Source organism: Dermacentor albipictus, chromosome 1 (genome assembly GCF_038994185.2).
Source record: "Dermacentor albipictus isolate Rhodes 1998 colony chromosome 1, USDA_Dalb.pri_finalv2, whole genome shotgun sequence".
In the NCBI taxonomy this organism is placed as follows: domain Eukaryota; kingdom Metazoa; phylum Arthropoda; class Arachnida; order Ixodida; family Ixodidae; genus Dermacentor; species Dermacentor albipictus.
Window position 1 is genome coordinate 81,443,473 of NC_091821.1, and position 14,901 is coordinate 81,458,373.

The 14,901-nt window shown below is 47.0% G+C and overlaps 1 protein-coding gene across 1 annotated transcript in view; it reads left to right on the forward strand.

The window, feature by feature from the left end:
• LOC135907441 (lysosomal alpha-mannosidase-like) overlaps window positions 1-14,901 on the forward strand; it is a 99,299-nt gene that overhangs the window by 47,838 nt on the left and 36,560 nt on the right. The window contains exons 11-17 of the mRNA XM_065439124.1: window positions 849-903; window positions 9,088-9,127; window positions 9,205-9,274; window positions 10,412-10,534; window positions 10,793-10,912; window positions 13,851-13,977; window positions 14,823-14,893. Of these exons, the coding sequence (XP_065295196.1) occupies window positions 849-903; window positions 9,088-9,127; window positions 9,205-9,274; window positions 10,412-10,534; window positions 10,793-10,912; window positions 13,851-13,977; window positions 14,823-14,893 (606 nt within the window). The remainder of the gene's footprint in view (window positions 1-848; window positions 904-9,087; window positions 9,128-9,204; window positions 9,275-10,411; window positions 10,535-10,792; window positions 10,913-13,850; window positions 13,978-14,822; window positions 14,894-14,901) is intronic.

The following is a 14,901-nucleotide window of genomic DNA, read 5'->3' on the forward strand; positions in this document are numbered from 1 at the left end:
TCCGTCCATCCACCCATGCATCCTTGTGGCACTCCCGGCTTGACATGTGTGTGGTGAGGCCCGTAGTGATTGATTTTAACACTCTGAAGTCTGTCACTCAGAAAGCCCTTCCTACACATAAATGTTTTATCATCTAGCTATAGGTTACGTAGTTTTGTAAGTAACGTTGGTGAGGGACGCCATCGAATGCTTTCGAGAAGTCAGTAAATGTTCAATCAAGGAAAAATTACCCATTGATATTGCAAATTGGTTACTAGCTCAAGCATTACAGGGTACAGGGTATTTTTCTGAAAGCCGTGTGGCTTTCAGAAATGGCCGCAATTTACACGAACTATAGTCTTACTTGACGGCATGGACCTTACTTTTCAAAAAATTTTTTTCAATGGGCGGGAAGTGATTCTGCTCCCCCTCCCGTCAGTCTTGTTACACGAGCCCCTGTCTTCGGATGCTTGCAACGTGGCGGCAATGAATGAGTTCGTCATAAAGCTCAATCTCGTGGAGCTGACAACAGACAAGGACCCGGTACAAAATATTAGCGGAGTAGGACATAAAACAGTATGCGGGAGGTTTCGATAGTAATTTTGATCCCCGAACAAAGAGTAAAAAATAATAAAGTTTGTTTTCCGCGATAACTTTAGCAGAAAACGCATTTCCTATCGTTACACACCATCTTTCGCTGTCTTTTTTTCGTCTCCGGCGCGGCAATAGCCATGGATACGGTCACTGTATCACGACAACTAGGGAGAAAAAAAAAGAAAACAGAAACGTCGGCTTACAAATACCGCGCGTCATCAAATATTGTGCTACCGTCCTCTACCCTCAATGTGCGCGTCTTCTCTTGTTAACAGGTTTGCAAGCAAGTGGCTGTTACAGCAGGACTTCGAGCATCAATACACAGATTCAGTAAGTGATTCGCAATGCTACATGCCTGTACTCGATCCATTAGACGTGAACAATATGGGGTGAAACTACTATTATATCTTAGGTACGAGCAGAGTTTTGATATCCCTGTGACATTATGAAACAACGTCCTGTTTCTTTATTAACTATATTCAAGGAGATGTTTGTCCCTATGAGTGCAGCCAGCTACTCTCTCAAGCCATATAACTTCTCAAAGTCATGGTCATAACAAACGCAACGAATCGAAAAGAATGGTCTCCTCATTTCAAAGTTCGCGTGCACAAAATGTAAATGATCATGAATACTTTGTTTAGCGCAAAACGACAGAGACAAGAAAGACGACAGGACAAGGCGCTACTCTCAACTCTCAACTTGAGAGTAGCGCCTTGTCCTGTCGTCTTTCTTGTCTCTGTCGTTTTGCGCTAAACAAAGTATTCATGGATTCGCACCAACTAGCCCGCCAACGCATTGTGGTAAATGATCATGTTGGGTTTATTTCAGTGAGCTTTGGCTGTGGTTATGCAGGCCTCTCAATTCAGACTTGACTCTGAAACGTCAAAAGAAGTCATGTGGCTTCATCCTGGCACCGCCTAATAATAATAACAATACAAATAAACATTGAAGTTTTTATTTGCTCTAATTCAAGGCAATGACAAGTGCGTGTTGTCTGCGGCGACGCTGCTCAAAATCTGCCAATTTCCCTGCAATGCAACATGATAATCTCTTCACATGTCGATCCCTGAACATGATTTTTGCAGCGGAACGGAAGATAACGCCCGAGCTTTGCTGATGAGGTAAGATAAAGCGTAGCGAAAGTCTACAACACCATTCACTTCCTGTGAAGTGAGCAAGCGGGGTAGAATTAGGATTGCCAACCATACCGAATTTAGTGGGACAATCGCGACTTTTGAGTAAATGTCCCATGTCCCGACTTGACCCAATCGGGACGGCGAAATGTCTCTAATTCTGTGTTTATTCTAGTAGATAACAATGAATAGACCATTTTTCTTTTTATAATGCCGGATAGCTCGTTTGCACGTTTTTTTTTTCGTGGACCTGTTGCATCGTAAAACAAGGACAATTTCGTTTTTGTCGTGGTTCGAGATCTGTTGCAGGCCGTAACCGTTCACAGTTCCTCTATTTGTGTTAGTAGCCATGTTAGTCGGGCAGCTGTACTGCACCTTTGTTTTAGTAAATAGTGACACGGCAGGGGGGAAAAATAGTTCGACATTGTTGCACTTACACACCGGCGGTTCCTGGCAGTGACAAGGTCGGTCGTCGCCAACCCTTTCCCCCGTCCCGACTCTAAAGTTGGCAACCCTACGTAGAGCCCGTTCGGCCTGAGGCAGGCAGGCCCAGGCAGACCAGGTGCCGCTATGTCAGGTGATGACGTCATTTACGTTGCATCCATGCAACGCAAGTCTGTAGGAGACCTCGACAAAAACCGCTTATGCGGTAATAAAGCCAGCAGGTTTGTGCGACCTTGCAGAATCCGAACACATATTCCTGCGAAGCATATGTAGGGACCGCGGGCGCCCGGCGCGCTTCTTGTACCGTCAAAGCGCATTTCCCGACAGAGAAGCATTTTGGTTTTCTGTGGAACTTTTCAGCAGCCCTTCGTGCAGCTTCCTAACCTCCTTACGGTCCCCTCGCGCCGTTTCACAGCTGTTGCGCTGGTGGTCTTTAGCGCAAAACCACATAGTTAGCACTCCCTAAACTGACACTTCTGAGCCAGCCAAGATATATTCAACAAAAGAATCTACTCGTAAGAGTAGAGCGTCTCAAACGTGCATAACGTGTCAAGCAGAAATGTTCGGCCGTTTGCTCACAGCAACCATTCTAAAATTTGACTCTTTGCTCGAAGGGCTCCTTAAAACCTCCTGCGGCAGTTTGGAGATTCTTTACATCACCCTTCAACTTATTTGCAACATTATCTTCAGAATGTGCATTCTAGGCAGGTACACTTTATTTCTGCGAAGTTTTGTCGTGATATGCCTGCAGTATAGTTCGTAAGCGGGAAACGTTATAGTGCCCCGGCATTCATCGACAGTCTCGATTAACACGAATTTTGTAATTCCTTACTGCGCTCTAATGGTACCTTTAAGTGGTACCATTTTATTCCCAAGGCACTTTTTCTGATAAACCTGATTTCTGAGACGGTGCACTGTGTACTAAACCAGAGAGCGCCAACGCGCAATTAATAGAACCTTGGTAATATCTAACAATGCCACTATTTATCCCACACAATTCTAACTTTACCAACGCATCACTCTTGACATGTTCAACTTTACCTACAAATTTCCCTGACTAGTGTCAATCACAGTACAATCTCGTCGAAATTTGGAGCGGACGTTCTCCACCGCATGCATCAAGTCGTATATAACAGCTTCGCCAGAAAATGCCACCATATTGTGCGAGATTTACTGCTCCAACAGAGTTCTCGCGCATAGAATATTGAATTATATTATTGACACTGAGAGAGCAGTTAAGAGCTCGGAATGGTGTTTGCTCTCTCCGGCCATGTCGTTGCGTCGCGGTGACTGTCTTCTTGCGTGTTGCACGCATCGTTCAATTAGCCTAGGGTGCAGACACCATATGTGCAACCTTTTACTTCCACAGCAGTTAAGAGCTCAAAAAATTGTTTCCTACGCCCTTCCGTACGTTCCGTTCAGTTACGCCGCGTCGTGTCGTGTCGTGCCACTCGCTCGCTGGCACGCCCGTCCCATGTGTATACTACACCGAATCGTCCTATGCGGCAAGTCGGATGGACACGCGTCGTACGTAGGGCGATACGCGAAATCGTACTGTGTGTAACCGTAGTCTGAACACATCGACACGACAGGGCATCGTTGCGAGGTTACCGCAGTCTCCAGCGTAGCCAAGAGGTGGCACCGAAGTAGCCGCATCATTTGTTTCTACACGCGGGATACCGACAACAGTGGATCAACTTCGCCTGCAACAACGGTCGGAATATTTGGACGCCAAGGAAGAGCAGCCGAATTCGCCAGCGCCATTTTGCGGTGGCCAATGCGCACCTTTTATCTTTATCGCATGCTTACAGTGTTGTTAATTTCCGACCCATTCTGCATGCTGGGGCAAAACTAAAAATGGTTGGCTACATCCACTATATGGCAGGGATTCCGACTTGCACAAATTAAGTCGTCGGCCTCACTTAACGATGAAGACGACCACGATTCTGACGCCGACAACATGCTATAACACGCTTGCGACTAGCAGACTAATTCTGCAAATGGCCATTCAGCTAGCGCACTCCTCAACGGCACCGCATGGCACCCGTTTTTGAGCTCACGAGATCACCTGGCCGGTCAGTTGCGACCGCCGGGGTGCGGCGCTCGTTTCTTATGGTTTTGGGCGCGCGTTTTGATGTGACGTTATAATTTACCATAATTATTATTCGTCACTTTGAAGTCTTTGCGATTTCGTTTCGTGATTACCAAACACAGACCAATGCATTAAAGCATAAAACTCAAGAACAAAAATGTTGCAGTCAGGATCCTTTAACAATATTTAATGAAGTATTTATCATCATCAATGAAGTCTGCCAAATTTCTTCTTTATGTAGGTGTACCGTGCTGCTGATGTGCTTTTTCTTTCTTCTTGAAGACGAGCAGTCGCCAACTATCTGAAAGATCGACGATTCTGCTAGATGTCTAGGCACATTTACCGGCAAAAGGAATATCAGCGGACAGAGCAAAAAATGTCAATGGATCACGATTTTAATTACGTATCTTTCACCGTGAGCTGAGTATGCCAGCAACTCGACGCAAGCATTTTAGAAGGCCGCACGCCATATGAGCCCCTGATTTCTTCAACAGAAAACGCGTAGAACTGCGGTCCTTCGGTTGTGGAAAACACGTTACCACGCAAAAATGTCTTCTTAAATAAAAGCGTCCGGCGGAAGGGCTCTGAACTTTCCACCAACTTTTCTTTCAGCTTGCACTTGGACAACGCGCAGCTTACGTGGTATTAGATAAAGGAGAAAAAAGGCAGAGCTTGTTCAATCTCTCATACAAACAGGCGGGCACGGTAATAGAGCAGCAACTCCCAGGTTTGATTTATGCCGACGACATTGTGTTGCTTGATAACAAAGTGATGTGCCACGTCTGGCTAATATCAGTGGACAGAAAGGTGAAAATTTCGGATTGCAACTTAGCGTTAAAAAAGCATGTCTTTTGATATGCAATGAAAAAAGTGAACAGACAGTGTCCATACAGGGCCAGGAAATACCTCGGATAAAATAATACAAATACCTTGGTAAATGAATAAATGAGGGCAATGTATATACGGAAACACTGGAAAAAACAACCATAGCAAACGGGAACAGAAATACGGCCATAATGAAACACAGAGCGCCTGGGGATACAATAAGTACAAGATGATTTGTGGTACGTGGAAAGGTGTCATAGCTTCAGGGCCTAGATTTGTAAATGTGCTTGTTTGCTTGAAGTCAGAGGCACAATCAGGACCCGATTGCAACCACAGGCCAGTGGGACGCCTCGCATTGGGCTCTCGGGAAATCTACATATGAAGCCGCACAGGATGATATGGACTGGAGAAGTTTTGTGAGGGAAAATACAAGTTAGGGAAGCTCAGAGTAAAATTGACATTGAAGAACGACTTAGGAATATAGAGGAAAGTAAATGGGTTGCGAGAGGGTTCAAGCATTTGTACAAGACAAATGTTGACTCACCGTGGAGCAAAAGAACTAGGAAGCTTATACCAGCAAGCATGCGACTGGTATAGTAAGCAACATCGCAACACAGAACGTTAATATCATAGTCAGAGAGGTTGAGACAATCTCGAGGGAGGCGGTAATGGAAAAACCGGCTATGAGTAACTACCTAAGAGGTAAAAATGCAATCGGGAAAGAAATAATTTATAATAGTTCAAAGTGAAGCTCTTTACTTTTCGAAGCGAGGTCAAGTTGTGTTAGAAGGCGTAGTTATAAAGCGAGGTACTACAAGAAAAAGAAGCATGTGCTTGCTACGGTAAAGCTAGGGAAACGATGGAACATGTTTTATATTAGAATGTGAAAATATCTATCAAGCTGTCGGTTTAGGCTCCGCTGGCCTCTTTGAAGCACTTGGATTCATGGGTCAGGGAAAGTAAACATGCCCGCAACAGAGATTAGTAATAATCCATCCATCCATCCATCCATCCATCCATCCGGACGGACGGACGGACGTCCGTCCGTCCGTCAACATTTGTAAACGCTCGTTCAAGGACTGATGCAGCACATGCGGCGCGCTCCGTCCGTCCGTCCGTCCGTTTGAGTCTAGCAGTGCATAATTTGTTTAATTTACTACTTTAAATGAACGTTGAAATAACAGTTTGAAGGAAGCAGTGGGGAGGGGGGAGGGTGGCATGGTGCGTATTCAGAACCATTATAAGTGCGGGGCACCATATTGGGGCTTTGGAATACCTGACGTCGACTTAGCGGTTTCTCTCCAACTCCGTCTCTCTCGTTTCAACATTTGTAAACGCTCGTTCAGGACTGATGCAGCACATGCGGCGCGCTCGCGATTCTCTGTCAGTCACGAGCAACCCTGCATCGTCCCTTTTAGAGCGCAGCTCTTTGGCGTCCGTTCCTGGGTTTCGCGTCGTCGTCGGCGTTGTCGTCGGCCTCGTAACCAGCTCCGCCCCCCTTTCATCCCCCCAGCGCTAGCAGCGACCGACTGATACCGCTGGATGCCGCTGACGCCGCTAGAGAGTCAAGATAACGTGACTGCATAGAACACCGTCGCCGCCATGCAGAAAGAGGAGGAAAGGGTCCCCCCCCCCCCCCCCCTGTTCTTGTGTGGCGGATAGGGTGCTCTTCAGTTGCCGACGCGCCGGTTATTTCACGTAGGCCCCGGCACGTCGACGAATACGTGACCACCTTCCCACGGCTAGACCTGGTTCTTAGCGCTGCGGAAGCGAGGGTATCATATTGTTTGTGTCGGCATCGGCGGCGTTGTCCCTGAAACCAACTCCGCAGCTGGGGTTGACTCACTATCGGCGTCAGCGGCATCAGTCAGTCGCTGCTATCTCTTCCCTCCTCCCTTTATCGTGTTGTCCGCTTGCTGCGCGCGCTTCTGCCCCCATCGTTTGCCGCTGGGTGTACACGCCGCCCCCCTCCCCCCTCTTCCTGCGAGTCTCCGGTTGTCAAAGCGCCGGCTCGAACTTAATTCCTTTCTTCGCTCCTCCTCCAATGCAACCTTTGTGCGGTGGCAATCAGAGAGCCAGATCGGTGGCGGCGGATCTGTATATGTGCACCGCCCGAGCCGAAATTGCCGCTGCCGTTCGCCCTGTGCGGTGGCAATCAGAGAGCCAGATCGGTGGCGGCGGATCTGTATATCTGCACCGCCCGAGCCGAAATTGCCGCTGCCGTTCGCCACTGCGAAATTATCTGCCAGTTCTTTCTGAGCCATGAGCGAGACGACCGATGGAAGTCCTCCGTCTGCTGCTGCTGCTGCTGCTGCTGCTAAACGAGCTGCCAGAGCAGAGGCCCAGCGCCGTCGCCGTCAGAATCCAGAGGTGCGTGCCGCCGAAGCAGAAGCTTACCGTCGCCGCCGTCGAGATGATCCAGGAGTACGCGTCGCCGAAGCAGAGGCTAAGCGCCGCCGCCGAGAAGACCCTGCCGTTCGCGCCGCCGAAGCGGAGGCTCATCGCCGCCGTCGAGAGCAACCAGCAGTAAGCGAGGCTGAAGCAGAAGCTCATCGCCGCCGCCGAGAAGACCCTGCAGTTCGCGCCGCCGAAGCGGAGGCTCATCGCCGCCGTCGAGAGCAACCAGCAGTAAGCGAGGCTGAAGCAGAAGCTCATCGCCGTCGCAGAGAAGACTCTACCGTTCGCGCGGCCGAGGCCGAGGCCAAACGCAAACAAAGGCTCGCAAACAGTCAGGGTGCAACAAATGCTTTCCGGCGACAGTTTACAGACAATCCGTTTGGAAGTTTGTGTTCAGTGTGTGATCGGCTCTGGTTCCAAAATGACGTGAAACCGCTTCCGGATACGTGCCGTAAGAATCTCCGGTGTGCGTTTCCCAACTCGGACTTGTGTCAATTCAGACTGTGTTCTTCATGCATGCAATCTGTGCGGAAAGGTGACATTCCTCATTTTTCGACAACAAACGGTTACAAATATCCCTCGAGGCCAGCGCACCTTCCACAACTTAATGCGGTGAGTGTAAGACTCGTATCTCCGCGAATCCCATTCATGCAAGTGCGACGACTGATGCACGGCGGAGGCCAATATGGCATTAAGGGTCCAGTTGTGAACGTGTGGTCTTTGTTAAAGGAATACGTGTGAAAAATAAAAAAAAATTCTGTGATAGCGCATACATGTGTTGCGCGATTTCTTTGCCTCAATCTATCGAAAAGGTGAAACAGCTTATTTGCTGCGCTCAAATTTCGCATTAGGAAGTAACGTAATCGTCGGTAATTTTTTTTCTTGCTTTAATTGATCAGCGTCACGTTTTAATCAATGACTAAATCAGTGGATTTCATGTTCAATGAATCTATGAAGCGCATCGTGATGCCACGGGGACGACAAATTAGAAGAGATTGATGCGTAGAGGAATTTGAAGGGAGGTGTTAAAGCGCCATTCTAGGTGAATTCCATCATAAGAGCTGCACTGAGGCCTGCGACAAGGCCATGTTGTCGGTGTATACCTCCAAGTGTGATATATTGAAGACAAAAACAATGATAATTAGCAGAGTTGCTATAAACGATTTTTTAAGATTATTTTTTGAGTATTGTGGTCAGTATACTGAAGCATTTGTTGGACATTCTCAGAAATGAAGCGTTTGTGTGATATTATGTATTTTCCACACACTGCACTTATTCTGTACGTTTTTATTTCTTCAAAGTTAGGTAAGACAAGTTGTATTTGTGCTTAGTGATTTTGCTATGCATATTTTTTGCAAGGCTGTATGTAATTTTGATTGCAATCAATTTTCGCGTCCTTGTCTTGATCGCACCACTTGAATTGCGTAGGAATCAGGAGCTCGTCAAGGAACGGCTGTTTCGCCTATTGCTCTCTGTTCACTGGAGCAGAAATAAGTGTTTATTTATTTATGCAATTATCTATTTATTGATTGATTATCTGCATGGTGCTTTGATTTAAAGCGAATGAGTGCGTGGAGTGCCCTTCTCTCCTAACTTATCGTATGTTCATCTCCTCTGACGCAGAGAGGGCAGTTGCTACATTGCAGCACCACGACGCAATCACGTGAGTTGTGGCCGTGTCAATGCGCTGCACGGGTGTTTGGAGCAGTTGGCCTGCGACGAAAGTGTTTCTGTTCGCAGTGGAACCTGCTCGGAAAAGGCGGCCCAGGGATATTCGAAGCTCATTGGAGACAGCATGTTCCAGTGCGAGGTAATATCGCTAACTGAACAGCAATGAGCATCGAGTTTCCTTCCAGAATTACTAGTGGGAAATGTAGCGCTGCACTCATTAAGTCGTCATGGTCCTGATGGCTAGTGTGTGGATTTTTCTACGCTTCGGCATGACTTCGTAGCGAAAGCAAACCAACTTATTTGTACTTCTGCTGTAACGCGTGTTAATCACACAGTACTTTTTGTAGCACGGTGGAGCACCTCACGCTGACAGTTGCTTCACCCTGTTATACCATTACGACTGCAAAAATACTTGCCTCGACAATCGTGAGCATGCGTGTCCCTAGATTCTGCTGACTTCTGTGCTGAGACAATCACTGCTGAGGGAACATTCTGTGATATTTTGAAGGGTTTATTTGTAAGATTTTGAAAGCAACGCGATGGCAGAAATTAGAGAATAAATGAGGCTAATTATTGTCATACAGACGATATTAGATTAAAATACGTAAAAATATTCTTCGAAGACAGAGGAACGAAGTTTGGACAAATTCATATACTATACACATCACTTCCACGTTGGCTGAAGCGCTGTACCCACGAGCCACGCAGACACTAGCGCCAGATTTCTCTCTGGATAGTAATTTTGGTATGAAACTCTGTCAGTATACATTAGCGTGTTGCGCAAACGTTGCCGTAAATGAAGCCTCAGCCTTCAATATGGCGTAAATGGTTATGATCACTCTTCATAGCCTGCCGTGGCGTGCTAGGTCTTCTGAGAAAACACCTATGCAGCACTAAAGTAATTCGTAATACCACAGATAGCCAATAGAAATTCGACTACTGCGCTTGATTAGGCTAATTAGCAGGCGTACCACACGCCTGAGAATACGACGAATCTTTTCGTTATGCTTACGCACGAAATGGGGTTCTCGTGAGTATTTACGAAGATTACATATAATTTTGCCGTGGGTCGAACAATGACAAAACGAAATCATATGCGGAGGTGCAAGAGCTTCTGTGGCTTTGGCCGTGATTTTCAATGCTCTGGAATGGGGTGTAGGATTTCTTTTTGCTGTACTGTAGAACGTACTCGCAGATGGGTCTTATTCGTAGACCAGTCATCTGTCGGAGTCAGTGCGGTTCGTTGAAGAAACGATGATGCGACTGGTTGCTGCAGAAGGTGATAAGCGACGGGATCGTGAGCCTGCTGTGGCGAAACCCGGACAGCTACGACGAGCCACTACAGTTCTGCCACAGGCTGAACGAGACCATCTGCTACATCACCGAAAACGAGAAGAAGGTATAATTTGATACCGAAGGCGGCCCAACACTCATTGACCCAAATTTGACAAACGCGAACAGATTATAAGCGTCTTTCGACAGACGACTACAGACTACAGACTACTAGAGCGATCACATCATTAACTGGTCAAACACACAGACTACTAGAGCGATCACATCATTAACTGGTCAAACACACACACATACAACATACACGCGAGATAGGTTACCAAACGTCCTGCATTCCAACTTTCATGTACCCTGTTTGTTCTTTCAGTTCCTGGTGATCGCTTACAACCCCATGGGCCAGAGGGTGAAGCACTATGTTCGGCTCCCGGTTCCCTTCAAGGATGGCTACGTGGTTGAGACACGAGATAAAGAGACCGTGCAGTCTCAGGTATGGCAGCGCCACAGTGTTTTGAAGGTATCGGACGCAGGAGGTTCTATGGGAGAGGATGTGCAACGTACGCTTTGCGATAGCCAAATATTATGACTGCCACGTGCTCCTTAGCAACACCAATTCGGGATGCGATTGCATGACAGACAAATCTAACCTTCCTAAAATGGGCTGCGAATGACGCATATCAATTACTCATGGGCCACAGACACTCTTGATGTCGAATGGAAGCTTCGTATGTAACATTTATATCAAAAGCCGACCAACCATCTACTGAAGGATTGAAAAGGGGGCGAGTTGGTACCTATCCATTCTTGGGCAGCGTACGCACAAACGGTCTTCTTTCTCTTGTTTGTTTGTGTGTGCGTTGCCCAAGAATGAATAACCCCGTACTCTTAGCTCCTTTCACACGTTCTCTCTCACCATATCTGTAGGCAAACTTATGGAAAACATAATGCTCTCTCAATTCAAATTGTACTTAGATTCTATTGAATATCTTTATACATTTATCGACTATTTCCAATATTTCCTCTCTGGCCAAACTTCTCCAAGCTTCATAACGATATATTTGACATGCCCAACGCAGTCCAACTTTGAGGTATTCTGGCCCTCACTCTAAAAACAAGGCCTTCAATCACGTGGCCCACGATGCCTTGCTCGACGAGCTAGCTCGCTCATGCTGTGGCTCTAGCTTTACAACTACATGCTCGCCTTTTTCCAGAGCTGAACCTGCTGTCTTCGCTTTGCTGATTCTGTCCTAGCTAATCTTCAATGTGTTACACTGCAAAGCCTCGGTTCTTTCTCCTGTTCTCTTCAACTTGGCCGTGTGTAAAATACATTGGGCACTTGCCACTCTCAAAGGACGTTCGCTTTACAGTCTACGCAGACGACATAAATATATGGATGCCCGCTGCATCCCCGGGTCATCTGCAAGACACTTTGCAATGTTCCGTCGACCTCACTTCCAAATCTGCCCAATCTATAGAGTTTGCGTGGTCCCTCGAGAAATCGGAACTCCTCCTTGTCCATCTCATCCATTGACACCACGCTCCCATCCAAGTTACCTGCGCTGGCATTGCTGCAACGCAACCGCGTCACATCAAAATCCTTGTTCTCCACATTGCCCTTACAAAGTCCTTGTTCACATTCTAAAGATTTCCCACTGATTTTCTATAGCTTTCACTAAACTATATTTAGAAACTCAATAAAATTTCTGTGTATACTTGTGCCAGGGTGATCGCGAGTGTTATCGCAATGCGGCGGCCGTTCAACAAATCTTTCGCCAAATCGAGCAGGTACTGCACATGAGTCGCCGTATGTCCCCGCTATCGCGGACTGCGGAAAACTGTCATGCTCCGCTTTGACGACGTTGTCGTAGTCTCTCGCTTTCACTAGCTCCCATACGTTAAGATTTGGGCAAAAAGATCTCATCAGGCTCGATGCTTTCCTTCGTAAGGTGACGAAGCTGGCACTTGGCGTTCCTGTCAGCACTAGTGCAAAACTCTTAATGCTACTACACGTACCCAGCACCACAGAAGAAATCATCAACATTCACAAACGGAATCAGGAACTCTGTCTCACTCTGACCTCGTAGGGTCGCTTCATTCTTTTTCATCTCAGCTTTCATGTCCCTGACACCTCTGTCCCTGTTTCTACTTCGCTTCCTACCACCATGCAGGCGCTTCTCCCGGTCGGTCCTGCTTCCTCACCACGTGCCTCCACAGCGATCACAGATGCCACTCGTACACTGCTACTCGTGCCATAGTATATAGGCACCCTTACCGCACGTATGAGCCTTTACACAGACGCTTTGACTCGACCGTATGCACCTTTTTATTATGAACGTTTCCCAATAACTGACTTTGCCCTGGCGGAGTTCTACGCCGTTGCAATCGAGTTCCGCTAACTTCCGCGACATTCACGCAATGGGTGAAGACTGCACATGCGCTTCACTAAAAAGGGCGAGGTGCGAGGAGTAGAGAGGGGCTTCGGTGCCCGGAAAGAAAGTGTACAGGATCGGCGCTGAGCATGAGAAAATACTGGCAGCTACCCGCTGTAAATAGTAACTTACTGTAACAGGGAGCGTAATTATTAAAGCTGCATGCCGGCAACCGTCGAAGGTCCGCCGCCCGCTAGCAAATATATTCAGAGTGAAAGTATGCATGGCGCCGAATTGTCGATGAGCGAGCGACTCCATATTGCTATAAACCACAGGTGTTATGGATAATCTTCTGGTGAACCGGGAGGCAGCAAGAGGCTATTAGATGACTGAGAAATAGAGTTTCTTCTTTTACAAGAAAAAGCCAGGAAGCTGGCCTGTAGCTTCAAACCTAACGCCCAATTTCTAGAACAATTACAAAGGCTTTACTGACTAAGTATGATAAATAATCGCCCTACTTATTAAAGTGTTGGGCACGATACACCTACAGCTACACTTTCCAGAGGTATGTCGTAAAGTGCACATTGCCTTCCCCAGAAAGTGTCAGTGATCTCAAGCCACTGTTAACTTTATACCGAGAGAGAAAACTAGTTTTTTATGCTTCTTGAGTATCGAAAGAAAAGAATATGCTATGAAAGAACTGATCTAGTGGCCACTGACAACGTAGCCTACCCTTGGCGCTTCAGGCTTGAGCTTGAAGCGCCAAGGGAAGGCTACATTGTCAGTGGCCACTAGATCAGTTCTTTCATAGCTCTCGGCCCTGGTGCCATGGCCATGGTGCGTTAGGTAGCTGTGTAGAGTATGAGGTCGGTTATTGATTTTTTAACTGTGTAGGAAGGCCGTTGTTCGAAATTCGATTTTGTCGAAAGTAACTGCAGCAGCTCGTTTTTCTGTTGTTACTTAACTGACAACTATTCACTATACTCGCTTCTTTTCGTGGCAAATCACTTAATGGGACGTACCAATATGTTTAAGTTATTCTCTGTGGTTTTCCCGCAGGTTGTTCCCATGGCGAATACAGTTATGGATCTTCCGCTCAAGAAACACATTGCGATGAACGAGCTCGTGTTTCAAGTGGAATTGCCGCCACTGGGAGCCACCGCCTACCATGTATTAAGAATACCAGGTACAACATCTGTGCCCTATTATATGTGCCAGATGTACCGGTAAAATTTTAGATAAAAGAATACAGTGAATGTTTAAAGTTGAAGAAACCCGCCGTAGGTCGTGTGTGCAACGCACTTACTGGGCGGAGATAGATGCTTTGTGGAAGCTGAGATGGTTTCCCACATCAAGGCGCACCTGTGGAAACAGCTTTGCGCTTAGAGCTATACAGTTGCTTTGTGCGCCGAGTATGAGTGACACGGCTACAGAGTTTTTCACAGAAACGACATTCTGTGATTCATGTTCCTGACCACCTAGAGAGTAGGGTGCACGCATGATAAGGATGGAAATTCGTTTTAAGATCGATCTGAAGATATGAAAGCGGATGCCCAGCACAACACGTGGCCACAAATAAGCCGAGCCCTCTATATCCGACCTACATCCGTCTACGTGCGCTGCCCTGTGGAGGTGGTGAAAGGATGTGCGTGTAAGAAGGGGGACTCGATGATGTTTTGTTCTCCTTCTGCGCTATAGAACAAGCGAAGATAGGGCTTCAGACAGCGGTAGTCCTTAACAGTAATTGTTCTAATTAAATTATTCTTCCAGAATGAAACAGGGAATGCCCAGGCTTGCGTTTGAGGGATTCTCCCAGTGGGTAGGCATCCAATTAAGAAAATGGAGCTTGGCTGCACAGCAAGCAAGGTTGCGAACTTAACGAGTGCGCAGGACAAAAGGGTGCCACAAGTGTAATGGAGGTATACAGAGGTGGCGCCGCAGCGCATGATGCGGCGTTGGAGTTCTTTTTTTTTCTCGGCGCCGGGCAGTTACGACAGTGCGTTTGAATTTTCTGTACTTTTTTTTTTCCAGTCGGGAAGCCGGCAAACGAAAACTACGACATATTCAAGATTGACCTGGAGGAATCGTCGATCGAAAACGAGGTATAGCA